Source organism: Podarcis filfolensis (assembly GCF_964270895.1).
Source record: "Podarcis filfolensis genome assembly, chromosome: 10".
Classification (NCBI taxonomy): Eukaryota; Metazoa; Chordata; class Lepidosauria; order Squamata; family Lacertidae; genus Podarcis; species Podarcis filfolensis.
In genome coordinates this window covers 31081667-31107030 of record NC_139612.1, presented here as the reverse complement: position 1 = coordinate 31107030, position 25364 = coordinate 31081667, and the positions used below count along the sequence as shown (strand labels likewise).

Sequence of the window (25364 nt, the reverse complement as noted above, 5' to 3'; positions counted from 1 at the left end):
GGGGAAGCAAACCCGATTACGGGTCTATCGCTCTTAACCACTACACCATGCTGGCTCTAGATTACGAGTCTATCGCTCTTAACCACTACACCATGCTGGCTCTAGATGTTTTTAAGCATGGGCTAGGTGGCTACCTGACAGGGATGCTGTAGCAGCACGTTTCCTAATGAGCAGAGGGTTGGGCTGGATGACTTTTTAGGTTGCCCCCAACAATTCACCCATCCCCAATCCCTTTTGTTACCATGCTAAGCCAAGCCAAGGTATGGCTTAACCATGAGCCCCAGTTTGACCAACACACTACCTATTGTGGTAGCAGAAAGGATTGGGGAGGAGTGAAGTGGCCACGAGCTCCTCTCCAGATGCTTGTTAAGCTCATACCATCTTGCTAAACCAAGGTTTGGCTTAGTGTGTCATGTGAACCCGGCCTATGACAGTCTTGGGGTGGGGAAGTGAACTTTGTAGAAACATCTGGAGGATACCTAGATGATGCAAAAACGGCTAAGTGATTTTAAGCAAGCAAAAGTGTATGGGGGGGGGGTAGAATACAAATGTGCATGTCATGGGTTCTAAATGCTTAAAATTCTGCATAAATTATTGTGATTTCCATGACTTTGCCTTCAGAAATGTCATCACATATTAGAGTTCATATCTTCACCTTCCTGCTTTGTAAAAAAAATACATATGACCTGACATTCTAGTATGGGTGCTAGTTCATTTCTGAAGAACATTTTAATCATATTTAAGGATGCTTATACAAATAATAATAATAAATGCTTCTGCTGATTTGAGGGAGAATTGTTAGGAGAGGGCTTGGTGAACCTGGCAATTGTGCATTGCACAAACGTTATCCGCCTACCCGTGCACAAGTGCGGTGTTGGGACTGCACTAGTCCTGAGCCAAACCTTTGGAGTTTTAGTTTTGGATAATCTTGCCAAGCCAATAAATTGGGCCTGAACCCATGCTCAGCAAGAGAAATAATCCAGTATGTCTGCATTGTTTATGGAGAATGCATTTCAACACAGTTTGCCCATCCCCTTTCATATTCAAATTTAGCAAGCCACTTTTAGAAATCAGTGGGGCAGAACTGAAAGAGAAAAGAAAAAAGCGCAGGTGTATATCACCATATGGGGCCCCAATCCTAAAGCGAAATTACATTTGTGCCTAATTTGATACAGCCCACTGGTTCAGGGGTGGTGTTTCCCAACCCCCATTAGCCACAGCCGACCTAGATGATGAGCATTTCAACCCAACAACATCTGGGAGAGGCACCGCATTGGCTACTCCTGCAGTAGTTTTTCACAGCCTATAAAAAGAGTAGCGTGTGTAAAAATGAATGCTAGTTATTCATCCAGAGGTTGCCTTAGGAATTGCACAGCACAGAACCTGGTGGAAGGAAGAGAGTGCCTTCTATCATCTTGGCTGCCTCTGTCAAAAAGACCTAACAGCTTGGGAATGGGAGCCAGAAGGAACAGCCAAGGCTATTCAAGGTACCAATCCGACAAGTTTTCTGGGTAACACAGAGGCTGACGCAGGAGCCAGCTGCTGAAACTGTTAAACTCTGTCTATTCCCACAGTATAAAGGAAGCTGGAATGGCAGTACAGGTCTACGCTAGGATCCATAGCATTCAGAGAAGCCCTGAACACCTGACAGGGAACAGCCAATTGAGATCTGGGGTAAGCAAGACGCTGCTATGAATGCGCCTGATGGAAGCCCTCTACGGATGCAACTTTTTCACTGTTATACAATAAATATTTATAAGTATAATGTAGAAATCTGTTCACTATCCATAATTATGGATACAAATTCTTAAAAAGAGTCATACAGAGTGTCTGACTTGTACCCCTGAATGTTTTCTGTATCGTCAAACAAAAATGCAGGTAAATGTTTGCAGGACTGGAATCTACTGCTATAACAAAAACCAGGAATAAGAAAGTATTAAAATTTCACTCCAAGAAATGCCGGTATCAACCATGGGGTGGGAGAGGGACGTAGACCCTGCTCTCCATCAAACTAGAATGTGTGATGGTTAGGTTGCAGCCAGTGGCCTGCCACTGAGACTTATTGTGCCACACTAATATTCCATAGTAAGGCTAACTGTAGTTTAGAAGAAAAAACATTTTTAAAAAAGTATAAAAACTTAAAGCATTGTCCCCATGTTATTTATATATATATATAAAATCAAAACCAACTTTTCTTACACATTTAAAGTGAGTGCTGAAAAAATACAAATGTTTGAAGTTACCGAGCAAATAAAAATAGAAATCTGAGCTACCTTTTCATATGAGTAAGGCTCAGTGACATAATGTTTTTTGTTTGTTTGTTTGTTTTTATCAGCATCAGATTATTCAAACTCAGCTAACAAGTTTTGGCAACACTGTCCTTTGCTGAATATTCCCATTGGCATCAGTCATCTGTGCCAGATTAGTTCTCAGTTTTGATGCTGAGTTTGAAGTAGGAGGTAACTTGGAAATTGACGTGATAGCACCAGTGCTTTCTGCTATTCTTTTCGCTGATGTCTTCTCCCCAGTTGGAGGCTTTGGCAAACGTCTCCTTAGCCAGGGATGCCGCAAAGCCTGGCCAGGAGTCATGCGCAAAGTAGGATCCCACTCTAAACACTGTTTCAAGAAGTCAAGGAAGAGAGGGTCATCGCATCCCTTCAATGCACTCCCCCACTCTCTGCTCTCTGGGGGGCCGCGCAATTTGCCCCGCCGGGAACGGCCACCGTTGAGCACCACAGAACCATCGGACAAGGTAGTAATGGTACAGTAACGGGGGTAACCCTTAGAACTCACAAAATTTTTTGCTCTTTTGGATGAATCCAGCAATTTCTGAGAAGGCATCCCCAGCAGTTCTATCATACAAGCCAGCTGATCCGCCTCATCCTCCCCTGGCAAGAGGGGATAGCCTGTTAGGAGCTCGGCTAGAATGCAGCCCAGGCTCCACATGTCTATGGGCATCCCATAACGAGCACCGAGGATAACTTCTGGAGCGCGGTAGAAACGGGACTGGATGTAAGTGTAGACACGCTGGTGCTCGTAACAGCTAGAGCCAAAGTCAATCACCTTAATGCCACTCCTACCCTGTTGCTTCAACAGAATGTTCTCTGGTTTAAGGTCACAGTGAATTATTCTGTTTTTGTGCAAAGCATCTAAGCACTGCAAAATCGAGTGGGCAAACTTGCGGACCAAGGGCAGGCTGAAGCCCTGAAATTTGTTTTTCTTGATGAGCTCGTAAAGGTTCATGCTCAGCAACTCAAACGTCATACAGATATGGTTGCGGAATGTGAAGTTTTCCAGCATGTGGATCACGTTCATGTTGTTATCCTTGTCCTGCTTCTTAAGGTGTTCCAGGATTCTGATTTCTTCTGCAGCTTGACGGTGGAAACGCTTCTCGTTCCTCACCATCTTCAGGGCCACATGCTGATGCATCTTGTGATCGTAGGCCTTCACCACTTGCCCAAAACTTCCTTTCCCAATAACCTTCAGGACCTCGTATCTGTAGGACACATGGTCATGAGGAACTTGCACGTAAGATCCCTGGTCGTCATCATATCCCCCGTTGTTTGGACCACCAACTACACCTTGCCTCTTTTTCGCATTTGGACCCACAAAATATATTTCAGGGTAGCTGAAGATCTCGTGATGCTCAAAGGTTGTTAGTTTTTGCATGTATTGCTTCATTGCTTGATCTGGCATCATGGGGGAGGCTTTCACCTTCCCTGGCCCTTCTGTAGACTTCAAAGAGCTGGAGCTCCCCTGCCGCCTATGAGCACTGTCCAGTTGTCTGTCTGGCACCACCGGCAATCCCGACTTCGCTACTGTTGTAAGCCCATTTGGTTGTGTCGTCAGAACGGTCCTTTTGTTGCTGTTGTCTTCAAACAGCTGCTGAACCTGGATCTGCCCGTGACTGGCAACATGTAGGTGCTCATTCATTGTGTGCTTATTTCCACCAACCTGAAATATAAAGCATATTTTTCCAGTTAAAAAACAACAACCCACAGGCTTCCTAAACAATATAAAAGATTGATGGGATAGGGCTTTTCAAAAAACGTGTGACTGACTTGTCCACCTAAAGTCCCTATACCCAAAGTCTCGTACATTTAAACCACTGGAGTTGATCAAGGCTACTGGTGGACAGAATGCCACCCGAGGGACTCGCTCTCTCATTGAAGGAAAGGGAGTAATTTTAAATTATCTATCCACCCTTCCATCTGCAACCCCTTGAAAATGTTCTCTATTGAGTCAGTGGACCCTCCAGAACAATGTAGGCTGTTTTGCAGGAAGAGAAATTCACAAAAATCGTCTTCTCCCACTTTCCTCCAGTGAGAACCTCAACTGGATCAATCCCTTCTGTTAAAGGAAGGGGGTCTGGATCCAACCCATAGGGTTCTCAAAATACCCACTGGCTTCATCATCTATCCCAGAAACTGTGCATGCTTACACCTATTTGAACACCTGAAGTCACATTGTCATTTATTCATATAACATCTTTTATGTCTAACCCTAATTCTTCAGTGTAACATTTCTGGGGCAGCTTCATATAAAAATAACAATAATAATAATACATTAAAAATCTGTCTCTAGTGCTCATTATTTTACAGCCTCTTGCACACATTTTTGGCAGTTCAACATACTTCACAATCTGGAGGAGCTACTGCTCCCCACAATGCCAAAATTACTTTAAAAAAGAAAAGAAAACTGTCTTTCAAAAGAGATAAAGAGCAACTTCTGTAGATACAGGAGTTTAAGTTTTTTGGCTGATGTCATATGTGTTTTTTAAACAGAGGATTCAAAGACCCAAACTTTAATTAGCCAAACCCCTACCCTAAGGGAGAATTCCCCATGTACCTGCTACTTTTGCACCACAAATCAACACGTTGCAGAGAAACAACAGCATATAAATGTGGAGGACTAAGGGAATCCAACAGCTTTATGTCACAGCATATTGTCAGGTTTCCAGGTAATGCCCCGTTTCCTATCAGTGAGTGTCTTCAGAAGCAGCAAAATATCAGAAAGCCTCTGATATCGGGGAAACATTATTTTGCCATCCTGACTTTAAGGATACCCTGTGATTTTGAACACCTCGGTTAGGAAGAACCTTGATTGTTCCAAAAAGCTGGGGAAATTGCAATAGCAGTAACATTTCCAAATGTGCTCAGACTACCATGGAAAGCAAAGACTCAAATGTGACTTGAATCCATAGAGGTTGTATGGCATCCCACAAGGCATGAGCTATGGCCTGACAACTAGTGCGTTACCATGCTAATTATATACATCTGAAAAATATAGTCATGACTCTCTGGCTTAAGAAATTAGTTGTGACCCTCAAACACGCAGCAGCAGCTGACAGGGCTGTGCAGGAGAGGCTATATTGCTCTCTTCTCCTCCGAACACCATGCATTGCTGAAGGTTACTGTGAGGGAGAGGGAGACAAGGCAATGAGGAGATCAGCACAGTGTGGGCCGATGCTACTGATACTGCACCTTCAGTGCACTTCCTGCTGCCTTGCCCTTCTTTCTCTCTGCAACTGGCAGTCATGCCCTGTGTGGGGAAGAGAAGAGAGCAATACCCCACCCACGCAGTCCTGCCGGCCACTTCCACATGTACATGTCGAGGCCAAACTACCGTGGTACCTCATTACTTACAGCACAAATGTTAAGGGCCATTTCAGTCCCATTTATGCTTGCAGAACTTCTGCTGCTACTGTAGTTGCAGGATCTTTCTCAAACAGTAGCGCAGTACAGTGGGCGCTCGGGTTGCAAACGTGATCCATGCAGGATGCACGTTCGCAACCCGCAGTGGCGTGTCTGTGCATACGGAGGTTGCGATTTGGTGCTTCTGCGCTTGTGTAAAGCATAATCTAGCGCTTCTGCGCATGCGCGACCGCCAAAACCCAGAAGTAACCCGTTCCGGTACTTCCGGGTTTCGGCGGTCCATAACCCAAAAAAACGCAATCTGAAGCGTCTGTAACCCAAGGTATGACTGTACATGCCACAACAAAGGAAGATAACTTGGATGATGCCATTCTCACTCGCATCCAAAGACCACCTATCTGGTAGTGGTTATGTTTCTCTTCTTTTTTAAAAAAATGAAAATAGTATTGTCCTCATTGACACACATTCAACAGGTCCATTTAGCACAAGCACAAAACCATAAAATTACCCTACCCCCCCCCCAATTAAGAACATTAAGTGTTGTAAACCCTGGGTTGGAAAATATCCTGCAATCTATTTGTTCAAATCTTTGTGTGTGAAAGAGGAGTGACCTTTTGTTTGTTTTACATCAATTTCCTAGAAACTTGTTTGGCTATAAGATTGCTGTGTTGGTCACTGAGAACGAGTCAGAATCAATAAGGATATGCCTTTTATTGCACTACTACCAGTTTATCAGATCGATTTAGGTTCCTTCTTCCTGAGTCCCATAAGAACACACTGAAATTTACATTATTCTGTTCCTAGCTGGCTTGTTGCCAAACAGTATCCTACTATTTAGGAATAATAGGTAAAGGTAAAAGGTAAAGGACCCCTGGACGGTTAAGTCTAGTCAAAGGCGACTATGGCGCTGCAGCACTCATCTCGCTTTTTAAGCTGATGGAGCTGGCGTTTGTCCACAGACAGCTTTCCGGGTCATGTGGCCAGCATGACAGAAGCCAGAGCGCATGGAAACGCTGTTTACCTTCCCTCCACAGCAGTACCTATTTATCTACTTTCACTGGCGTGCTTTCGATCTGCTAGGTTGGCAGAAGCTGGGACAATGTCACAATGGTGATATGCAGATAAACCACCTCTGCCAAAACACTTGTTTTCAACCGTTTCTGCAGGAAATATGCAGAAAGAATAGTCCAGCTGTATCCAGAAGGGAAGCTCTTCTAGGAAGGCAATGGATGTGTGCACATGTAACACTGTACTATCCCTCCCATTCTCCTTTTACAACCACCCTCTCAGGAAGCATTTTGGAACCTGATTCTAATTGAATACCTTTTAAAAAGGTTTTTCCCTGAGTGACACATTCAGTGGGGATACAATCACGGAAACAGCAGTGGGGCTCTATTAATGAGGACCAGGATAAGTTGTGGGGAATCACATAAAAATGGTGAGGCCTGGCAAATAACGCCTTCAGCATGCAGCATCGTACTCTAAAATCCAGATTATTCTTGATTGAAGGCATTATCCCAAACTCTCTGGACAGGATGAATGCTAAACATGGGCACCCTGTGACATCTTTTCCAGTCTCAACAAAAAGAGTACATCTAAAGTGCACCACTTAGTTTCAGGTCTCATAACCACTCTAGCATAGCAGCCCTGTTTGGTCTTTACAGATGTATCCATGTCAGTGCCATGCACAATACCCTAGACATCAGGGTAGGCAACCTAAGGCCCAGGGGCCGGATGCAGCTCAATCGCCTTCTAAATCCGGCCCACAGATGGTCCAGGAATCAGCATGTTTTTACATGAGTAAAATGTGTCCTTTTACTGAAAATGCATCTCTGGGTAATTTGTGGGGCCTGCCTGGTGTTTTTACATGAGAAGAATGTGTGTTTTTATTTAAAACGCATCTCTGGATTATTTGTGGGGCATAGGAATTCATTCATTTCCCCCCAAAAAATATAGTCTGGCCCCCCACATGGTCTGAGGGATGGTGGACCGGCCCACGGCTGAAAAAGGTTGCTGACCCCTGCTATATATACTAACTTCTACTATAGAAGCAGTCATTTGACTTGTTCCTGGGCTTACAGCTCATGGGTTGTCTGGAGGAAACAAACCATGAGCCTGGGTTCAGATGGCACACTAAGACAAACCATGGTTGAGCTCTGGATAGCACAGCAGCAGGAGGACTTGGGGAGGAATGCAGCCGCCGCCAGAGAATCTCTTCTCTGTTACCTATGAACAAGTTCAATGGCAGATGACCATGACATACAGGATTCTTGTAGGCTGCTCTGAGCAGCACTTGGCCAAGGCTCTCAAAAGGTGTGACAATACACACACGTGCAACTTGTCATTGGCACACAACACTTCTTCTATATGTGGCATCTAGAAATCAGCACGAGCAGCCACACTCATATTTCAGCTGGTCATGAAAATGAGCTTTAAGTTACATTCCCCCGTGATTCTGTTGTGCTCAGTCTTGGATATAAATGAAATAAATTCAACTAGCCTATCCCCACTCTAGCTGACGTTACCATAGGACTGGAAAAACATTAGTGTAACTGTAAGCAACACTCTTAAAATCACATACTCTGTGGTACACTCCCCTTTAACTCCAGTTGAATGGAGTAAATGATTTCTAAATGATTTCTAAACTCAGCCTATCTGTGAAGTTAAACTTGGTGATGTATAGGGTTGTATGTTGGGCTGATTTTTACTGGATTTTGGTGTGTATTTTGATTGTGTTATGTTTATTACATGTTTTAAATTGCTTAATTGTGCATCATCTAGAGAACCCACATCATTAAGTAACCAGCAAAATATAATAATATCTGCTTACAGAAATAGCAGCCCTAGCCTGAGCCCTGTTCAATCATTCAGATGTCTGTGTATATTCAACATATGGAGCATACTCTGCTGTTCCTGGCTCTGACCTCAGAGGTTTAAACTGAGTCAATGTGTATACAGAACGTACATACACAGGTAGTCTACACACTATCATGAACACTTCAAAAAAGCAAGGAACCCAATAATGCAGAAATGGCTTCATAATTCACTCACTCCCCTGAAATGAAGACACAGAACACAGCACATACCCTTGGGCCACAACTTCATTAAAAAAAAAAGTGCTCTGTAATTAAACTAGTTAAACCAACAATAATGCATCTATGCAAACATATTTGCTAGCAAGGCGAAAGCTTTCCTGCAGCTCACAATTGACAAGAGACCCCACCCTGGCTTCATAGTTAGGGTCAGTGATAAAACTGGCCTGTGTTAATCACAGCCCCAACATTTTAATTGTGCACCAAGGAGGGCTTTAAGGACCATCAACCCCAAGGCAATTAGCATTGGGATAAATGAGGCTACAGAGGTCCCAGGAGATGACACACAACCCTGGATCCCTTTGAGAAAATCAGCCATGAGAAGTTAGTTTGTATACGTCCTCTTTTGCCACTCTGATGCTTTTAGATGTTTGTCATTGTCTTCTCTGACTTTTCTTCCCTTCCAGTGCACACTGAACCTGCCCTGTCATAGTTGTGATATGCAGTTTAGTAAAACCAAACAGAATTAATCAAAGAGACTCCAACTTCTTGAAAGAGTGAAGTAGCCGAAGAAGCTTTTATTCTCTCTGCCAGCTTAGGAAGGAACAAAACAGACACACATCTCCTGCCTTCCACTGGCAAGTAGCTAATTCTGCCCTGTTGGAAATTAGGTGAGCAAGTTGTCACCATATAACTGACATCAGCTGGTGCAGTTGCATGGGGCGCCATGCTGAATGGGGCACCAAAACAATGCAGTAGAATGGAGCGTAATAGGTAGGGGTAACAAATTTTAGCATACATAGGGCGCTGGTTTGCCACTGCTGGGGGAGCTCAAGATCCAGCCCTCCCAATAGTTCCTCTTCCCCAACCTATGGTATATTTCATTCCACGGATGCTGCTTGGAAATGTATGAGATGAAACTACTGAAAAAATTCTTACAGCTAATAGGAGCTTGGAAACTCATCATACTCCAAAACCAAGATGTTCTGAAAACATGTTGGATAAGAGAGCTTCTAGTTTTAGAAACATGAATGAGAAAAGGGAAGTTAATCACACACTTGCTAACCACATGCTGATTCAACAGCCTCTAGTCAGTCAAAGAAACATCTGAATGGGTGACCAGCTGCCAAATATGAACCCAGCCAGAGGGTTAAGGAAGTTTCACTTCTTCACTAGCTGCTGAAACTGACAGAAGAGCCAAAACACAGAAAACCCTTTGGGACACCCAGTTTGCAAGTAGTTCAGAATCTAATGCAATGAAGGCTGACTTGCACAATGCTATCTTCTATCTGAATTGAAGATTCAGACTTATGTTCTTCGGCAGAATTAGTCACTCCCAGGAAAGATGAATTCTTAGAAACCTGCTTTATCACCAGCAAGGACGAGGCATCTGAACCAACATAAGTTCAGACTTTCCAAATTGATTTTTTCTGCTGAGGAACCAACTGATTTCCATCACTGGATCCCTGTGTGCTGCAGAGTACCCTGGGTCATATGGGTCATGGGAATCATTGGCCAGACCTTTTAGGTCCTGCCAACACCATGAGCGACCAGACAGTGTGTCCCAGGACACATCCAACTCCCCTGTGGCTGCACGTTAGAAGGCAATGTTGGTAATGGCAGAATTGCTGCCTTTCAAGAAAGCTTGTCTGCTTACTGTGGAACCCAAGACAAGCTTCCAGGGACTCATACAGAATTTAAGAGTCATTCCTCTAGATGCTGGCTTGGATGCAAAGTAGAACAAGATTGTTCTCAGCCACTTAAGAAGGCTTTTCTACTACTCTTTCTAGCACTCATCTCTGCACCCTCTTGTAAGTTAAGGAACCCTCAAGGTAAAAGAGACTGTAATCTCATGGGAAACTAGCAAAACTTCTTCCCTCTTGCACCAGCGTCTCTTCCCAATCCTGCCTCATCTCTTGTCTGAGGTCACACTACCAATACCTCCTAATTCCCCTTCTGGCCTCAGAGGGTACCTAAACAAGGAGGGGAGAATAACCTGGAATAAATCTGTGAGATGACGAACCTTCCCATTTGCCAATTTGCAAGGTTCCCCACCACCACTGCTCTCCCTAGCTAATTTGCACCATGGACATGCTTCTAAGCTTGAGATACATTTCTGGGTTGCCAATTCACTAGTCAGCACAAAGTTCCAAATTATGCGATGTATTACAGTACACTGCACACAAAAGTTACTGAGAAGAAAGCTTGGAGGCAGACGAGATAAAAGAAATCAAATGGGTGTTTTCCTCCATCTTTCTTATTAGTTCCTTAATCTAGGTACATATTTATTTAATCCACTAGCCCTATGCAAGTGTAATGGCATATTATTATTATTATTATTAGTAGTAGTAGTAGTAGTAGTAGCAGTAGTAGTAGTATTTCTCTACTGCCTTTCATCTGAGAATCACAGGGCGGTTCCAAAACATATTCCAGGGGAAGAAGAATTAGCTTTTCAAACTTGCATACTTCATGGTAGGCCTGAGGAGGGCCAATTAGGGCCTAGGAAGCAGAGACATGGTGAGAAGGATCCAATGGGAGAAGATTTCACTCAGTGGTGTGTACATTGGGGAAATGCCCAGTTCTGAAGCATGTAGCCATGACCTCACCTTTAACCAGCACTAGACAGTAGTAGTTAGCTGATGAAAGTGATTAGGAGGAAAGAGCAGGTGTGAAACCTTCCTATCTCTCTAGAACAGGCATCCCCAAACTCGGCCCTCCAGATGTTTTGGGACTACAACTCCCATCATCCCTAGCTAACAGGACCAGTGGTCAGGGATGATGGGAATTGCAGTCCCAAAACATCTGGAGGGCCGAGTTTGGGGGTGCCTGCTCTAGAAGAAACACCATCTGTCCATGCTAGGCATGTATTTTTAACAGTTTTCTGTTCCCACTGCTGTTGTTCCTGTGGAATCAGGCAATTACCATATGTGATAAGCAGGCTAGCCTCTCCTGGCATCAACCACTTTAAAATGAGGTCCGCTGATAACCTAAACTTCTTATCAAACGAAATCACACTTGTATCTTAAAAGCAGGGCTCTTCTTCACACTCTCTCAGGCACACATGCTTACGTGCAGCAGCGCTTTCAACTCACGCATGCAGAGCAGGCCCTGAATCCAAGCTAGTAATAGCCATTTTCTGGAGATATTGTGGCTGATTTTTATTTTTAAGATATGTAGGTTTGCAGTCTCCGAAGACTTCACTGGTGAAATTTAATTTCCTGCACCACAACCAATGGATATGAGCTACAGCAAAGAAACTGTGAGCTAAATGTTCAGCGTGATACATAAAAATGTCCTTGTAATAATAAAACCCAATAATCCCAGCAATTTTTTTAATCTTTTCTGGCTTGCACTGATCTGCTCACAACCAGATAAGTTCACACATCTCTCTGCAGTTTTACAATTTATTAGAGTATTTCCCCCATGGTTGTCCAGGTGGAAATTTCCAAAAGTTTTATGTTATCACCCCACCTCCCGCTGCATACACCAAACTAAAGTTCATGGAATTTGAAGAAGTGAATTGAGAATATATTTTAAAATGCTATTTTACAGAACTCTTCAACCACACGACCACTGTGGGAAATCTCAAAATGTCACAATTTAGGAATGTGTAGAGAAGGAAATACCAATTATAAAAGGGACCAAAGATACCTGAACCATTATAGTACTCCAAGCTCGTGTTTGAAGACTAAAATATAAACGGTACTGATTAACTATATAATTTACCTATACAGGGAACACCTATATTATTCTCTAGATCACAAAGATATGAAATCATCCAGAGAATCCTATTGTATTTGAATATTTTCTTTTATAGTTTTTAAAAAATAAAAAAGTGCCTGGAAAATGGGACCAGCTGTTTTTAGTCACCCCTGGGTGCTATGTCCTGTCACTATGAAATCTCCCATGGCAAACAGATAAAGGTAAAGGGACCCCTGACCATTAGGTCCAGTCGTGGCCGACTCTGGGGTTGCGGCGCTCATCTCGCTTTACTGGCTGAGGAAGCCGGCATACAGCTTTCGGGTCATGTGGCCAGCATAACTAAGCCACTTCTGGCGAACCAGAGCAGCGCACAGAAACGCCGTTTACCTTCCCGCCAGAGCGGTACCTATTTATCTACTTGCACTTTGACGTGCTTTTGAACTGCTAGGTTGGCAGGAGCAGGGACCGAGCAACGGGAGCTCACCCCGTCGCGGGGATTCAAACCGCCGACCTTCTGATTGGCAAGTCCTAGGCTCTGTGGTTTAACCCACAGCGCCACCCGCGTCCCTGGCAAACAGATACACTGTGGTTATTTGCTCCAAAGGAATTAGAGAAGATAAGAAGAGCCTGCTGGATCAGGCCAATGGCCCATCTAGTCCAGCATCCTGTTCTCACAGAGGCTGACCAGATGACTGTAGGAAACCAGCAAGCAGGATTAAAGTACAAGAGAATCCATGATGTCAATGCAATTCCAAAGCAACATCTTGCATCAGTTAGGAGATGGCTCTCACATGATTTCCATGAATGCATGGATGTGGTGGAATATAAATAATAAAGTATTATGTCTAGCTAATAGCTGCTGGAGAATATCTGAATAGTTCCTTCTTATAAGTAGTATATATCAGTGTGGTACAGTGATGATCACCTCCTACTCTTTTTTCCAGAGAAACCAAACATACCCCCCCAAAAGTTTTAAAATGTGTACTCACTGGAACAATCCTATGTGGCAATGGATTAAAAAATATGCCTGGGATTTAACATACTCAAATGCTCTATTCAACCTGCTCCACAGCAATCTTTGTCAAATTTATAGGTTGATAAAATGAAAAGCTTTCATTTTAAAGAACTAGTAACCAGCTGCAGCTAGAATTTCTGTTGCACAGAAAGGGAAAACGTTGCAAGACCTGCAGCTTTTCCTTTGGTGTAAAATATGTAAAAAGGTAAAGGTACCCCTGCCTGTACGGGCCAGTCGTAGGGTTGTGCGCCCATCTCACTTAAGAGGCCGGGGGCCAGCGCTGTCTGGAGACACTTCCGGGTCACGTGGCCAGCGTGACGAAGCTGCTCTGGCAAGCCAGCACCAGCACAGCACACGGAAACGCCGTTTACCTTCCCGCTATAAAGCGGTACCTATTTATCTACTTGCACTTAAGGGTGCTTTCGAACTGCTAGGTGGGCAGGAGCTGGGACCGAAAGACGGGAGCTCACCCCGCCGCGGGGATTCGAACCGCCGACCATGCGATCGGCAAGCCCTAGGCGCTGAGGTTTTACCCACAGTGCCACCCGCGTAAAATATGTAGGCATTGGCTATTTTGCGGAGAAAGTAACTCATGAACTACATTTTTCTAAAGGCAAGGAGAACCCAGAACAAGTCTATGTTATCTGGTGAGACTTATACCTGTAGTTTCTTGTACCACAGAATCAGGTGTACATAACTCTTTGTCCATGGCAGATCGTGAAATTTAGATATCATAAAATCTGTATGTCATATGTCTTTGATATGGCATCTACTTTCTGTCTCATTGGAACTATGGCTCCTGCAATGCTCTTGTTCTGTTTGTCTTATTTGTATAAATCAATAAAAGCATTAGGAAGTTATGTCAGAGCAGGGGAGAAAATAATCTAGGAAAGCAACAGAATGCTCCTACGTGGCTGTTCTAGAAGATATTTTCCTCTGCAGGATTGTTCAAGACAGCCGGCTGCAGCTGTGCTGCTCATCATATAGCAGAGCATATGGGGGTATCAGGTGAAACATGCTTTGCTGCCATTTATTTCAACTGCAGTTTGTGTATATGGAAACAGTAGAACTAATGAGAGCACAAACAGAAAAGGCTTTATTAAAAACTCCATGGAAATGCTTGTCTCAAGTAAAGAGGTCTTTGCTTTGTTCCCTCTCCTTTCCTCTTCCTGTCTTGAATGCCTCCGTAGACTTTTTAAAATAGGCATATTCAGTCTTGATTCCATATTTCAAGGGTTTTTCTTTTACAAAACAACAGTACTGTAATTAATTGTCATGTTTTAAAAGTTGTAATTATCTCTGCCTTGTCACTGGAATTACAGGGAGCTTTACAGACTGAAGAAACTCTGCCTTGAATTTTGCATTTATTCTTATAATAAAAAGAAAAGCAAGGGGGAAATGGAAAAGTGCCAATGAACTGGACTGTTGGATTTCCCCTCTGGTGCATTTTTTCTTCCAAAGACTATAAAACAGATATGGTATGGTTTTGATCAATCTTCCAATACATCACAAAAAAACTTGCCATGGCGGACATCAGTAAGGTAAAGGTAAACGGACCCCTGACCATTAGGTCCAGTCGTGGCCAACTCTGGGGTTGCGGCGCTCATCTCGCTTTATTTGCCAAGGGAGCCGGCATACAGCTTCCAGATCATGTGGCCAGCATGACTAAGCCACTTCTGGCGAACCAGAGCAGTGCACAGAAATGCCGTTTACCTTCCCGCCGGAGCTGTACCTATTTATCTACTTGCACTTTGACGTGCTTTCGAACTGCTAGGTTGGCAGGAGCAGAGACCGAGCAACAGGAGCTCACCCCATCGCAGGGATTCGAACCACCGACCTTCTGATCAGCAAGTCCTAGGCTCTGTGGTTTAACCCACAGCGCCACCCGCGTCCAGACGGACATCAGTAGAGATGCTAAATTTGACATGAAAATTCATACATCTCTGATTGCTGTAAAAATTACAACGGATTGCATACATCAGGAGTGGATAAGCTCTGGCTCTTTCAATGTCATTGGTTTCCATCAGCCCTAGCCAGCATGGCTCATTCTCAGGGATGATGCTGGGAGCTGTAGTTGAACATCTTGAAGGACACAAGTTCCCCATCTCTGATACAAGGGGTGAAAACTCGATTGCATCAATTTCAGGAATGCAAAGACAATTCCTCCTGAACAAAGTTTTTACTTGGAAGGTGCTCAGGATTAAACAGATTGCATTGGATATAGACTGATCAATGGGACACTTAACCTAGATCCAGAATAGTTGACTATATAGCTGCTGCTGCTGCTGCTTCTTACTGCCAAAATCAAGCCTTAGGGTATTGAGGAAGAGCTGGCAGGCTTCAGAGATGTGAAGCACAGCCCTGGCTCATTTTCCAATGTTCAAACTGGCTCACAGGGAATAAAAGCATAGTAAATATGTTGACCCTGCAGGGAATCCATGATTAATGTTGCACTAGAACCATGGATACCAGGAGTTCAAGAGTGGATTCAAATCCCAAGTCAGCCGTGAAGCTCGCTGGGTGATCTGGCCAATCACTTTTAATTGCATTTTTTTTTTTACCCACCCTTCACCACAAGGTTACAAAAATTAAATAAACAACAATCAAACAAATGACACAAGTTGTGTCCACGAAACAAGAAAAGTGTAAAAGCAACAAAAATATAAAAACAGTTACAACAATTCCATATTATAAAAACAACACAAACGTTTAAAAACAATTCTGCATATAAAAACAGTTAGAAAAAAGTTTAAAATACAGCTGCAGATTGGGATAAAGATCTCCACTTAAAAGGTCTGTTGAAAGGGTCTTCAGCAGGCACTGAAAAGACAACAGAGGCAGTGAGTGTCTGTCTAAGGTGTGATGGGAGAGAGCTCCAAGCGCAGGGGCCACTACACTAAAGGCCCAGCTCCTTTATCACACGGAATGTTCTCCTCCACAGTGGTTATTGGGCATATCAATTGAGACTATCACTGTCTCTCAGCTCAACCTACTTCTCAGGGTTGTTGCGGAGATAAAAATGGGGTGAAAGTAAATATGCTGGCTTGAACTCCTTGGAGGAAAAAAAGGCTTTAAATGCAACAAATAATTTTATTAGCAAACGTGTTTAAAGGGACAGTTAATCAATGTTCTGTAATTCAGAGTGTACAAATAGGCTCCATTTTCACTTAGTGATTGTAATTATTTAGTGGTGCGGGAAAAAGCACTTCATCATATATAAGTAGGGTTTTAAAAAAAAGGTTGACCACACAAAAAGAATCGGATTTCTTAAACTTAAATCTGATTGTTAACAAACAGTAAGCTTCTGTTTTAATAAACTGAAAGTGCTTTTTTACAAAATAGATGATATAATATATTTAATTAAATTTCATTTAATGAATATAATTGGAACTTTGTACATTCTTCAAACTGAATCATGAGAATGTAACAAGGAATTGATTTAAGGGCTATTTTTCAATGTAACAGAAAGAACACGGGGGAGAGGAAAATGCCTGACTTCTGAGCATTGTAAACAAAACATCGTCATTACCTCTGTGAAAGACACAGATAGCTATGGATCCTACTGTCACCAAAAGGGCATCATTCACAAACAGCAGGGTCTGGAGAACCCCCAAGGTATTTTTTTTGGGGGGGGTAACCTTGAGGTGGACAAAAACCCCAAATGCCCAATGACCAGAGGATGCTGACTAAAATAGTAATAGATAACCAGGTGGGAGGGGAAATGTACTGGAATACCCTGGAGGTGGACATGACTGGCTGACTTGACTGAGAAACAAAAAAGGAGTACTCCACACTTAATATTTTGTTACAGGTCCCACTTGTTAGTCACATCATGGCGGGTTTCCCATTTGACCCAGTGACTAAGAAAGCCATTACCAGGATTATCTATTGTACTGAACAAGGGGCTGGAGGGAAGCTTTAGGATTCTGTGATCTCCTTTGTTTATTATGAACTCCTAGATTCAGCAACCAAAACCAGGTTAAAAAAAAACCCATAGTGGCACAGGGAGACTGATATATACAGTGGTACCTCGGGTTACATATGCTTCAGGTTACATACACTTCAGGTTACAGACTCCGCTAACCCAGAAATAGTGCTTCAGGTTAAGAACTTTGCTTCAGGAAGAGAAGAGAAATCGTGCTCCGGCGGCGCGGCGGCAGCAGGAGGCCCCATTAGCTAAAGTGGTGCTTCAGGTTCAGAACAGTTTCAGGTTAAGAACGGATCTCCGGAACGAATTAAGTACTTAACCCGAGGTAGCACTGTACATAGAATAAAGAATCAGGGAAGGTAGCTCTGAGCACTTGCTCATCCCAGGGATTTGTTTTCAGTACCAGAACTGAACTCTCAGTCCTTTCACACAAAAATCTACTTGTGGTCCCTTCCCCCTCCCCCCCAGGCTTTCTTACGTTACTATGGTTAAAAAATTAATTCAGAAACACTTGCTAATCTACTGCAAATCATTGACAGAACTACTGGAATATCTCAGTCTATCTTTTGAGCACCATGATCGACTGATCTACTAATCTACTGAGCCCATATGAAAATTGACTTATGCCTTCCAAGTGTCTGTCTAAGCTTTGCAGTGACTTCAGTTTTCAGAGGATGAATATTTATAGCTATGCTAATCAACAAAAGGGATGCTACCTTTCTGGAGAACCAGTAATTGGCCCAGTAACTATCCTTCCTCATTTCTGAAAAGTTCTCAACAATTGTTACATTCTAATAGTAGACATGTTTACTTCCTTTGATCAACAAGGCTTCTAAATAAATGTGCACAATATTAAAGAGTTAGCCTTCAAGTAAGTGATACAGCTTAATATCCTCACATATGTACAGAGGGCCAAGTAAAAATATGTATCCCGTCTTTAAAACAACATAATTTGGCAATTCAAAGGGCACGGTCAAAAGTTTTGGATTCTGTTCCTAGGTTTTATAAGGCACCATTGCAATGCAACCAGTGTGTTTTTAGTTGTCATAGGAACAAGTTAGTTTGCATGCTTGTTCAGGAAACATGCATTTCAAAATAGGGAACTTGCTTTAAATCAAAGATTTAACCTCCCCCTTTCCTTCATGACTTAAATCATGATTTTAATTGATTCACTTTGCATGCAAACAGCATCTGACCATGAGAATGAATTATTCCACACTATAAGCAGATTGCAAGGGGACAGAGAAAGATACACATATATATCAGATTCAGGAGAGAACCATTCCATCTCTTAAAATTTTTGTCTACAAAATTTAAATCTGTGGCAGAGATTTGGTGAGGCTTGGCCAGGTTTTTTTGGTGAGGCTCGGCCAGATTTTGCTGAAATAACAGGCTACTGGTCCGGCAGCTTGGCTCCCCCCCCCCCCGCCTCACCTCCCAGTTTGGACATCTCAGCACACAGATATCCAGGCACCTTTTACAATGTATTGCTATTGCATGGATGCCAGTTTAAATAACTGTACATAGTAGCGATGATCTTAAAGTAAGCTGCCCATGTGGAACATGTCATCATGTGGTTCAGGTGCTTTTCAATACAACAGCTTCCATGGCAGCCATAATGTGCTGACCAGACTGCAGAGGAATCTGAAAGAGATTAGAATTGCTGGGTGTGGTGACAACGAAATGGGCCAAAGTTTCCCAGGAGTTGGAGAAAGGCACTAAACTGCATGACTAACAGCAGAGGGGAGTGAACTTAAGGAAAGTGAAAACAGGTAATGTTCACAGGTAAATGTTGTGAGAGTGGGAGGGCATGTTGCTCTAAGCAAACAGGCAAGGGAAATCATATTCGCTTCAGCATAGCATGGATACGGGAAACAGATGGGATTATGAAGACAAGGTAGCAAAGAGACGAGGATGTGGAGATTGGAGAATAGATGTTGTGCCATTGTTATCATTCACTTACAAAGTTTCTTTAATATAAGTGAAGTACTTTAATCACAATATCCCAGTGGGCTTTCATTTCCATTTTACAGATGGGGCTGAGGCCAAGAGAGACTTGTTAAAGACCACCTACTGAGTTTTATGGTTGAACAGGATTCTGAACGCTAGCTACCCAAGGCCAAACACAGGGTGCTAAACACAGGATCAGGTTAGGAAAGAAAACAGCTGGACTGAAAGAGAACACTAGAAGCAAATAATCTTAAAGGAAAGTGAGTGACGGCCCCTCATACAGGATAAAAAACTCTGTGATCAGAGACTTGCAGTGCAATAGAAGTGTTGAGGGAGGGAACAAAGCCATATCGTCTGAGAAAGCTCCACTCATAACACACAGTCGTCCATCTGCTTAGCAACACAGGTTGCCATAAATACAGAGCACAAGCCAAAGCTTCTTTTAAGGCAAACAGCACTTCCCCATATGAGATCACTTAGGCATTTGAGAAATCTCCCATCTCTGGCTTCAGACTCTCATATTATTCTATGAGTAAAATCAAACTAGGATCAAGTCTGCTAAAGGGACAAAACTGTAGGAGAATTTGAATGCAGACCATTAATAACCTATTGAGTAAGAAGAGTGACAGCAGATTCTCTTTTGAGGATTATATTTTCTTTTAAGAAGGGGATTATTGAATTCATGGGTTAGCTTTATTCAAGGGGGAAGTTGTATCTCTCCCTGTGTGGTATCAACCTTTCCAACTTTGCAAGGCTGGAGAAAACATATGTAGGTGGGATCAGATTGTTGTCATCAAGGAGAATCCATACCCACCGGAAAGATCTTCAGCCACTCAAAGAACCCCTTATGGTTGAACCTTTTAGTCATTGCAAATCCACGGGAGAAAAAGCAAAGGAAAATGCAAATTTCCACATACTTTCCCCTGACCTAACATTGCATCCAGCCATTTCACTCCTTTTCACCTTCAGGAAAGTTAAATGGACCTGAAATGTTTTGGTCTACAGGCACTTCTAAATAAAAGGTAGCCCTTGCTCAGGATTTGAGCATAATCAACATGTATTTTTGCATGGCAACACTTACCATGTGAAATATACAATATTCCCCACTATCTGCAACCACCATACTACACGCAAGTCACACTACTTGCATGCATCCACTACCATATAACATGTATGCATCCTTCTTGTTGTAATACATGTATATTTAAGGTCATTGAATGATCATCTTAATGACACGGGAACACTGGAAGTGCAATGCTGATGTCCAAATGTGGATATGTCCTCCCTTGCATCAGGTCTTAATTGGACCAGGTTTGGCTCTGGAATTGATTTTCAGCATTAGGAATCACTCTAAAAATGATGTACGTCTATTACAAGAATAGTGTCTCTGAACATATGCTTCCTTTTCTCCTCTGACCACAGCCACTAGCACTACACATATCTGGGAGGAAAGGGATTTCCAGGTCAAAGACTTGCAGCCCAACGTAAGCCCTGCAATCTTTTTGTTTGTTTGCAGAAATTAAGCACCACCCACCCACAATTTATCTTACATCTAAGAAATCGCATCAGTCATACCTTTAAAAAGTTTTTAAAATTCCAAAAATGCAATTGCTATGTCAAAGGAATACAGAGGACCAGAGCTTTCATGGAAATGAGCGTTACTTTTCTTTTTCAGGTTCAGTGCTGCTGCTACACCACCGTTACACAGGTTATTTCTGGCCTGACGGACAATCTTTCTCCACCCTTCATAATCATCAAGCTTGGGAGATTGCATCCCAGCAGATTAGCTACAACCGGAAGATAAGGTGAGAAACCATAGCCCTGTAAGTAATTCCACCAGATAACACCCATTTGCCTAATTTAACTGTGTTTACAATCACACTGCCATTCTCTCACCCACTTAGTGGCCCTGCTGTTCCACTAGGAATGGACAATCTATCCAAAAAGTTCTGACAGTTAGGAGGGGAAACTTAATTTTTCAGTCTGAGAAAGAAGGCCACTCTTCAGTGATGAAGTGGTTAGCCTACTTTCCAAAGCTGTTTCTGCCTCTTTTCTCCAGACACTCATTCGACCATGGAATAGGCTGAAGCGTGAAGGGGGGGGTCTACCTTATTAAGAGAAAGGAAGCCCTAGAAAGCATTGCAGCACCCAAACCCGCAGTGACTCCTCTCAGTAAAAACACAAGGGCTGCCCTCCACACAATGGTGACTGGCAGAGTAGTTTCTTTTACTCTCCTGTTGTTTGAAATCTGTGGAGCACAGACTTGGATGCAGTTCATGCCCCAGGTTTGCAGGTAAGTAGACAAAAGTCACCCACTTACTCATAGAGACCCATGTCTCATAGAGCAGTTTCAGGGGCAGTTTCAGCAAACTACCCCCTGCCCCGGTGGGGAAGAGAGATTTGTTGCTTGCACTGGGAAAAGTGGCCACAGCAGATGTGATAGAAGCACACTGACATGACTCACGCCACAGGTGACCTGACCTGACCGCTCTTCCACCTCCACCCAAAACTGTTCATCACACGGTGGTGCTCTCCAGACTCCTCCACCCAGCAGAGGAACAAACAGCACCCCCACCCACCCCCTTACATGAAGCAAAGACTGGCTTGCCACAAATTTGGAGCAAGTGAAAAAACACACATTGCCTCCTAGAGAGTGGCCGTGGGTGGGAGGGAGGGGCGTTGAGACCATTAAACCCAGAGCCGAACATTACCTAAGTGGCCCACGGTGCCACAGGGAAGATTCAATGAGGGCAAGATCCCTAAGCAGCTGGGAAAGTTGCCTTCTCCCTCCTCTTTCCCATCTCCACAGGATTACCTGTTGAAACCAGACCGGTAACAGGACCAAGACGTGTTGAGACATGCTGTGGATAATTAATAGGGCTCCTCCATGCTCAGCCGGGTGTCCTTCCTCGGCTCATTCACAGATCCCACTCAGACAGGCTGGCTGGCAGCCTGACTCTACCTAGCACATTTATTGCTATTAATACTCGGGAGAGGAGGAGCAATGGGGGGGGGTGTCTGGTGGAGGGGGGAGGCTTAGGAGAGGCTGGCACAGTATTTTGAGAATGGAGAGGACTAAGCTGGAGGGGTTAAGGGCTGACAGGCTTCACTTCCCATTGCAAATAATAAATCCAGCCCCCCACCCACCACCACCACCCCACCACCCAACTCCCCATCCCGTGTCTCACCGTGTGGGCGGCGCTGCTGGGCTTGAGCGGCGGCAAAGCGATGGGGGATGGCGGCCCGGTCCCCGCGCCCGCCCGGGAGGCCCCTCCGGCCCCGATCCCCGGGGAAGGCTGGAACTGGCGGGCGCTGTCGCCTCCTCCCCGGCTGCCTGCGGAGGAAGGGAGAAGAGAGCTGCTGAGCGCCGCGGAGAGCCGAGCGAGGTCGAGCAGGCTCCGGTTCAAAGGCGGGGGAAAGTGGCTCAAGAGATGGGAAAGGGAGCCGAAGGAGCCCCCTCCCCACCAGCGCCCCTCCTCCTCCTCTTCTCCCCGCGCCTGCTGCCATCGCAATACTGTTTGCGGGATCATGAGGGGCTAATCCACAAACGTGGCACCGCCACCGCCAGAGCACGCGCGCCGAGAGAGGAGTCCGTGAGCGCAGAGGGCTAATGAGAGCGGTGGCCATCGCTCGTTAACCCAGTTAAACCTTTCATCCGCGATTAACCCACAACCATTAGGAGCCTAAGTGGGGAGCCAAACTGGATTTGCTCGGCGCGATCCCCCCTCCCTCCCCGCACCGTCTGTCTGGCTGTGAAGAGGAGGGCAGGAATTAGCGCCTCCAATCCTGTTCCCAACCTCTCGCCTCTGCCTCGAGGGAAGTAGACCAACCCTCTCCCCAGAAACAGCAACATCACCTCGGTCTCCCCCCGCCCCCGATTATCAGTCCGGAATCGGGAGGACAGGAACTCTCCTCTCCTTCCCTTCCCGATTTCAAGGGAAAACGTAAACACACACCCGCCCCGTCGTGCTCGAGTTGCCCTTCCCCACTTGCGAACTGACCCAAACTTCCCGGTTCGGGAGAGAAAAGCTCGCTGACTTGCGAGACGCTTCCCAGGCCGAGCGTAGGAAGACTTTGATGGGGCGGAGGGGAGAGACAGAGCGGCTCCCCGCACACGACCACTTTTGGAGGAGCAGCGGAAGAGAAAGGATGAAGCGCGCACCCGCGCACACACACCCGCTCGGGCTCGGTCTGCAGCGCTCGGCCTGGGCTGGGGGGGGGGGCAAAGGGGCAGCGGTAAGTGAAAGCGGTTCGCTCCTCTGCCCACGCCTCGTCCTCCTTACCCGCTGGGCACGAAGCAGCCGCGGCTCCGCCGGCTCCCGCAGCCCCGGCAGCGCTGGCAGAAGGTTTCCTGGTGGTTAACATGGCCGCTGGAGGAGAGGGGAAGACATTTCAGGGCTGCTGCTGCTGCTGCTGCCGCGGCGGCGGCTCCTCCTGATCTTTGCCTCCTCCGCTCCTTCTCGGCCTCTCCGACCCTTCTCTTCGCCGGTGGCGGCGGCGGCGGCAGCAACCACTACACCCCGCAGCCGCGCGCTGCTCCGCGGCATCCGTCTCCCCCCCAAGCCCGGGCCCGCCGGGCAACGGCCCCCCCTGGCCCGAGCCCCCTTGTCTTCCTCCTCTTCCTCTTCGTCGTCGTCGCCTCCTTTCTCCAGCGGCAACAGAGGCGGCGGCAGCAGCAAAAGCGCCGCCGCCGCCCCCCGGCCCAAACACATCACCCCGCCAGTTTCCAGGATCCCCGAGTCCCTTCGCGTCAGGGAACGGCGGCGAGAATCCCCCCTCCTCCGCCTCCTCGCTCCTCTCAGCGACAGGAACAAACCGAGCCCGCCCTGAGTTCGAGGGGGGGTTGCAATCTCCGCCCCCCGCTCCCCCTTCTTCTCCTCCCTCCCGTCTAACGCAGCCGCGCAAGCCTTTCCCGCCGCCTCTGCGCGCCCAGGGCGCTTTCACTTTCAAAGAAAAACCCAACAGGCCGCGCGTCGTCGTCGTCGTCGTCGTCGCGGGGCGGGCGAAAGAAAACTGAGGCGGGAGGAGCAGCAGTCTCCACCCCGCCGGGGAGGGAAGGAGGGGGATTAGCAGCAGCAGCAGCAGCAGCAGCCCGATGTCCTCCCTGCCCTCTCGCCTCGCCTCTCCCGGCGGGGCTGCAGCTGTCCTTGGCTCGGCGGCGGAGCTGGAGGGACCGTCCCCTTCCTCTCTCCCTCCCTAGGAAGTGTGGTGGGGAGAGACGAGCGAGTGGGGAAGAAGCGAGGGGCGGAGGGCACGGCGAAAGGAAGGCTGGCGGGGAAGGAGGGGAGCTGGGCAGCCCCCACTTCATGCTGGTCACAACACACACACAGGCCACTCCGTGACTGGAGTCCGTGCGAAAAGCCCGGCCTCTTCTCTTCCCTCATGTTGCTAAGCACGGCTCTCGCCACCTTGTCACCTGCTGCCCTACACGCCTCGCTGCATCCGCGCAGGAAACGCGCGCTCGGGCGTCCCCACCGCGGCTCGCTATTCCCCCTCAGGCCCATCTCCGCAACGAGCGCGGGCCACGCTCGGCCCTCGAGGGGGCTTCCCCTTTGTGCGGACGAAGGGATGGATGGTGGGCGCCGGGGAATGCCCAGCCGAGGAGAGGGAGGGAGCGAGACTTGGGGCGAGGAGGGAAAAGAGGTGTGAAGCGCTGGAGGGCGGCGCGGAGAAAGGGCTGCTCGACAAGGGATCCCTGAGGGAGCAGCCTTGAACGAAGCTGCTTTCGACGGGCTGCTTTCGGAAGAAGAAGGTCAAGGCAAACACGCAGGAGGCGGAGGAAGAGAGATGGGGTTGGGACCGGAAAGGAAACAACGTTTTTTGTAGCGTGCCCTTGATGCTGCTCAGTCAGAGGGGGAAGTGTTGGAAGCGGAACTTCCCTCCCGAAATCGGATCCCTGGGATGGCTTGGATACTCGTCCACCTTTTCCTTCCATTAAACAGCTGGCAGACAGGACAGCGACCCCAGAGCCCTCTTCCCATCTGTGGCTCCTGGTCCTCCTCTTCCTTAGAAAGCCATGTAAATAAGGAGGGAAGTCAGCTCGCGAGAGCAAGAACAAATGTGAAACATCATGTATGTAACTG

At 45.9% G+C, this 25364-nt stretch overlaps 1 protein-coding gene across 1 annotated transcript in view; it reads right to left on the bottom strand.

Moving 5' to 3' along the window:
* DYRK2 (dual specificity tyrosine phosphorylation regulated kinase 2) overlaps positions 1–24598 on the bottom strand; it is a 29242-nt gene extending 4644 nt beyond the window's left edge. The window contains exons 1-3 of the mRNA XM_083574530.1: positions 23565–24598; positions 22470–22615; positions 92–3954 (exon numbers count right to left, since the gene is read on the bottom strand). Coding sequence (XP_083430656.1) covers positions 2353–3954; positions 22470–22615; positions 23565–23646 — 1830 coding nt within the window. The 5' untranslated portion in view covers positions 23647–24598 and the 3' untranslated portion in view covers positions 92–2352. The remainder of the gene's footprint in view (positions 1–91; positions 3955–22469; positions 22616–23564) is intronic.
* Between the last annotated feature and the right edge of the window lie 766 nt (positions 24599–25364).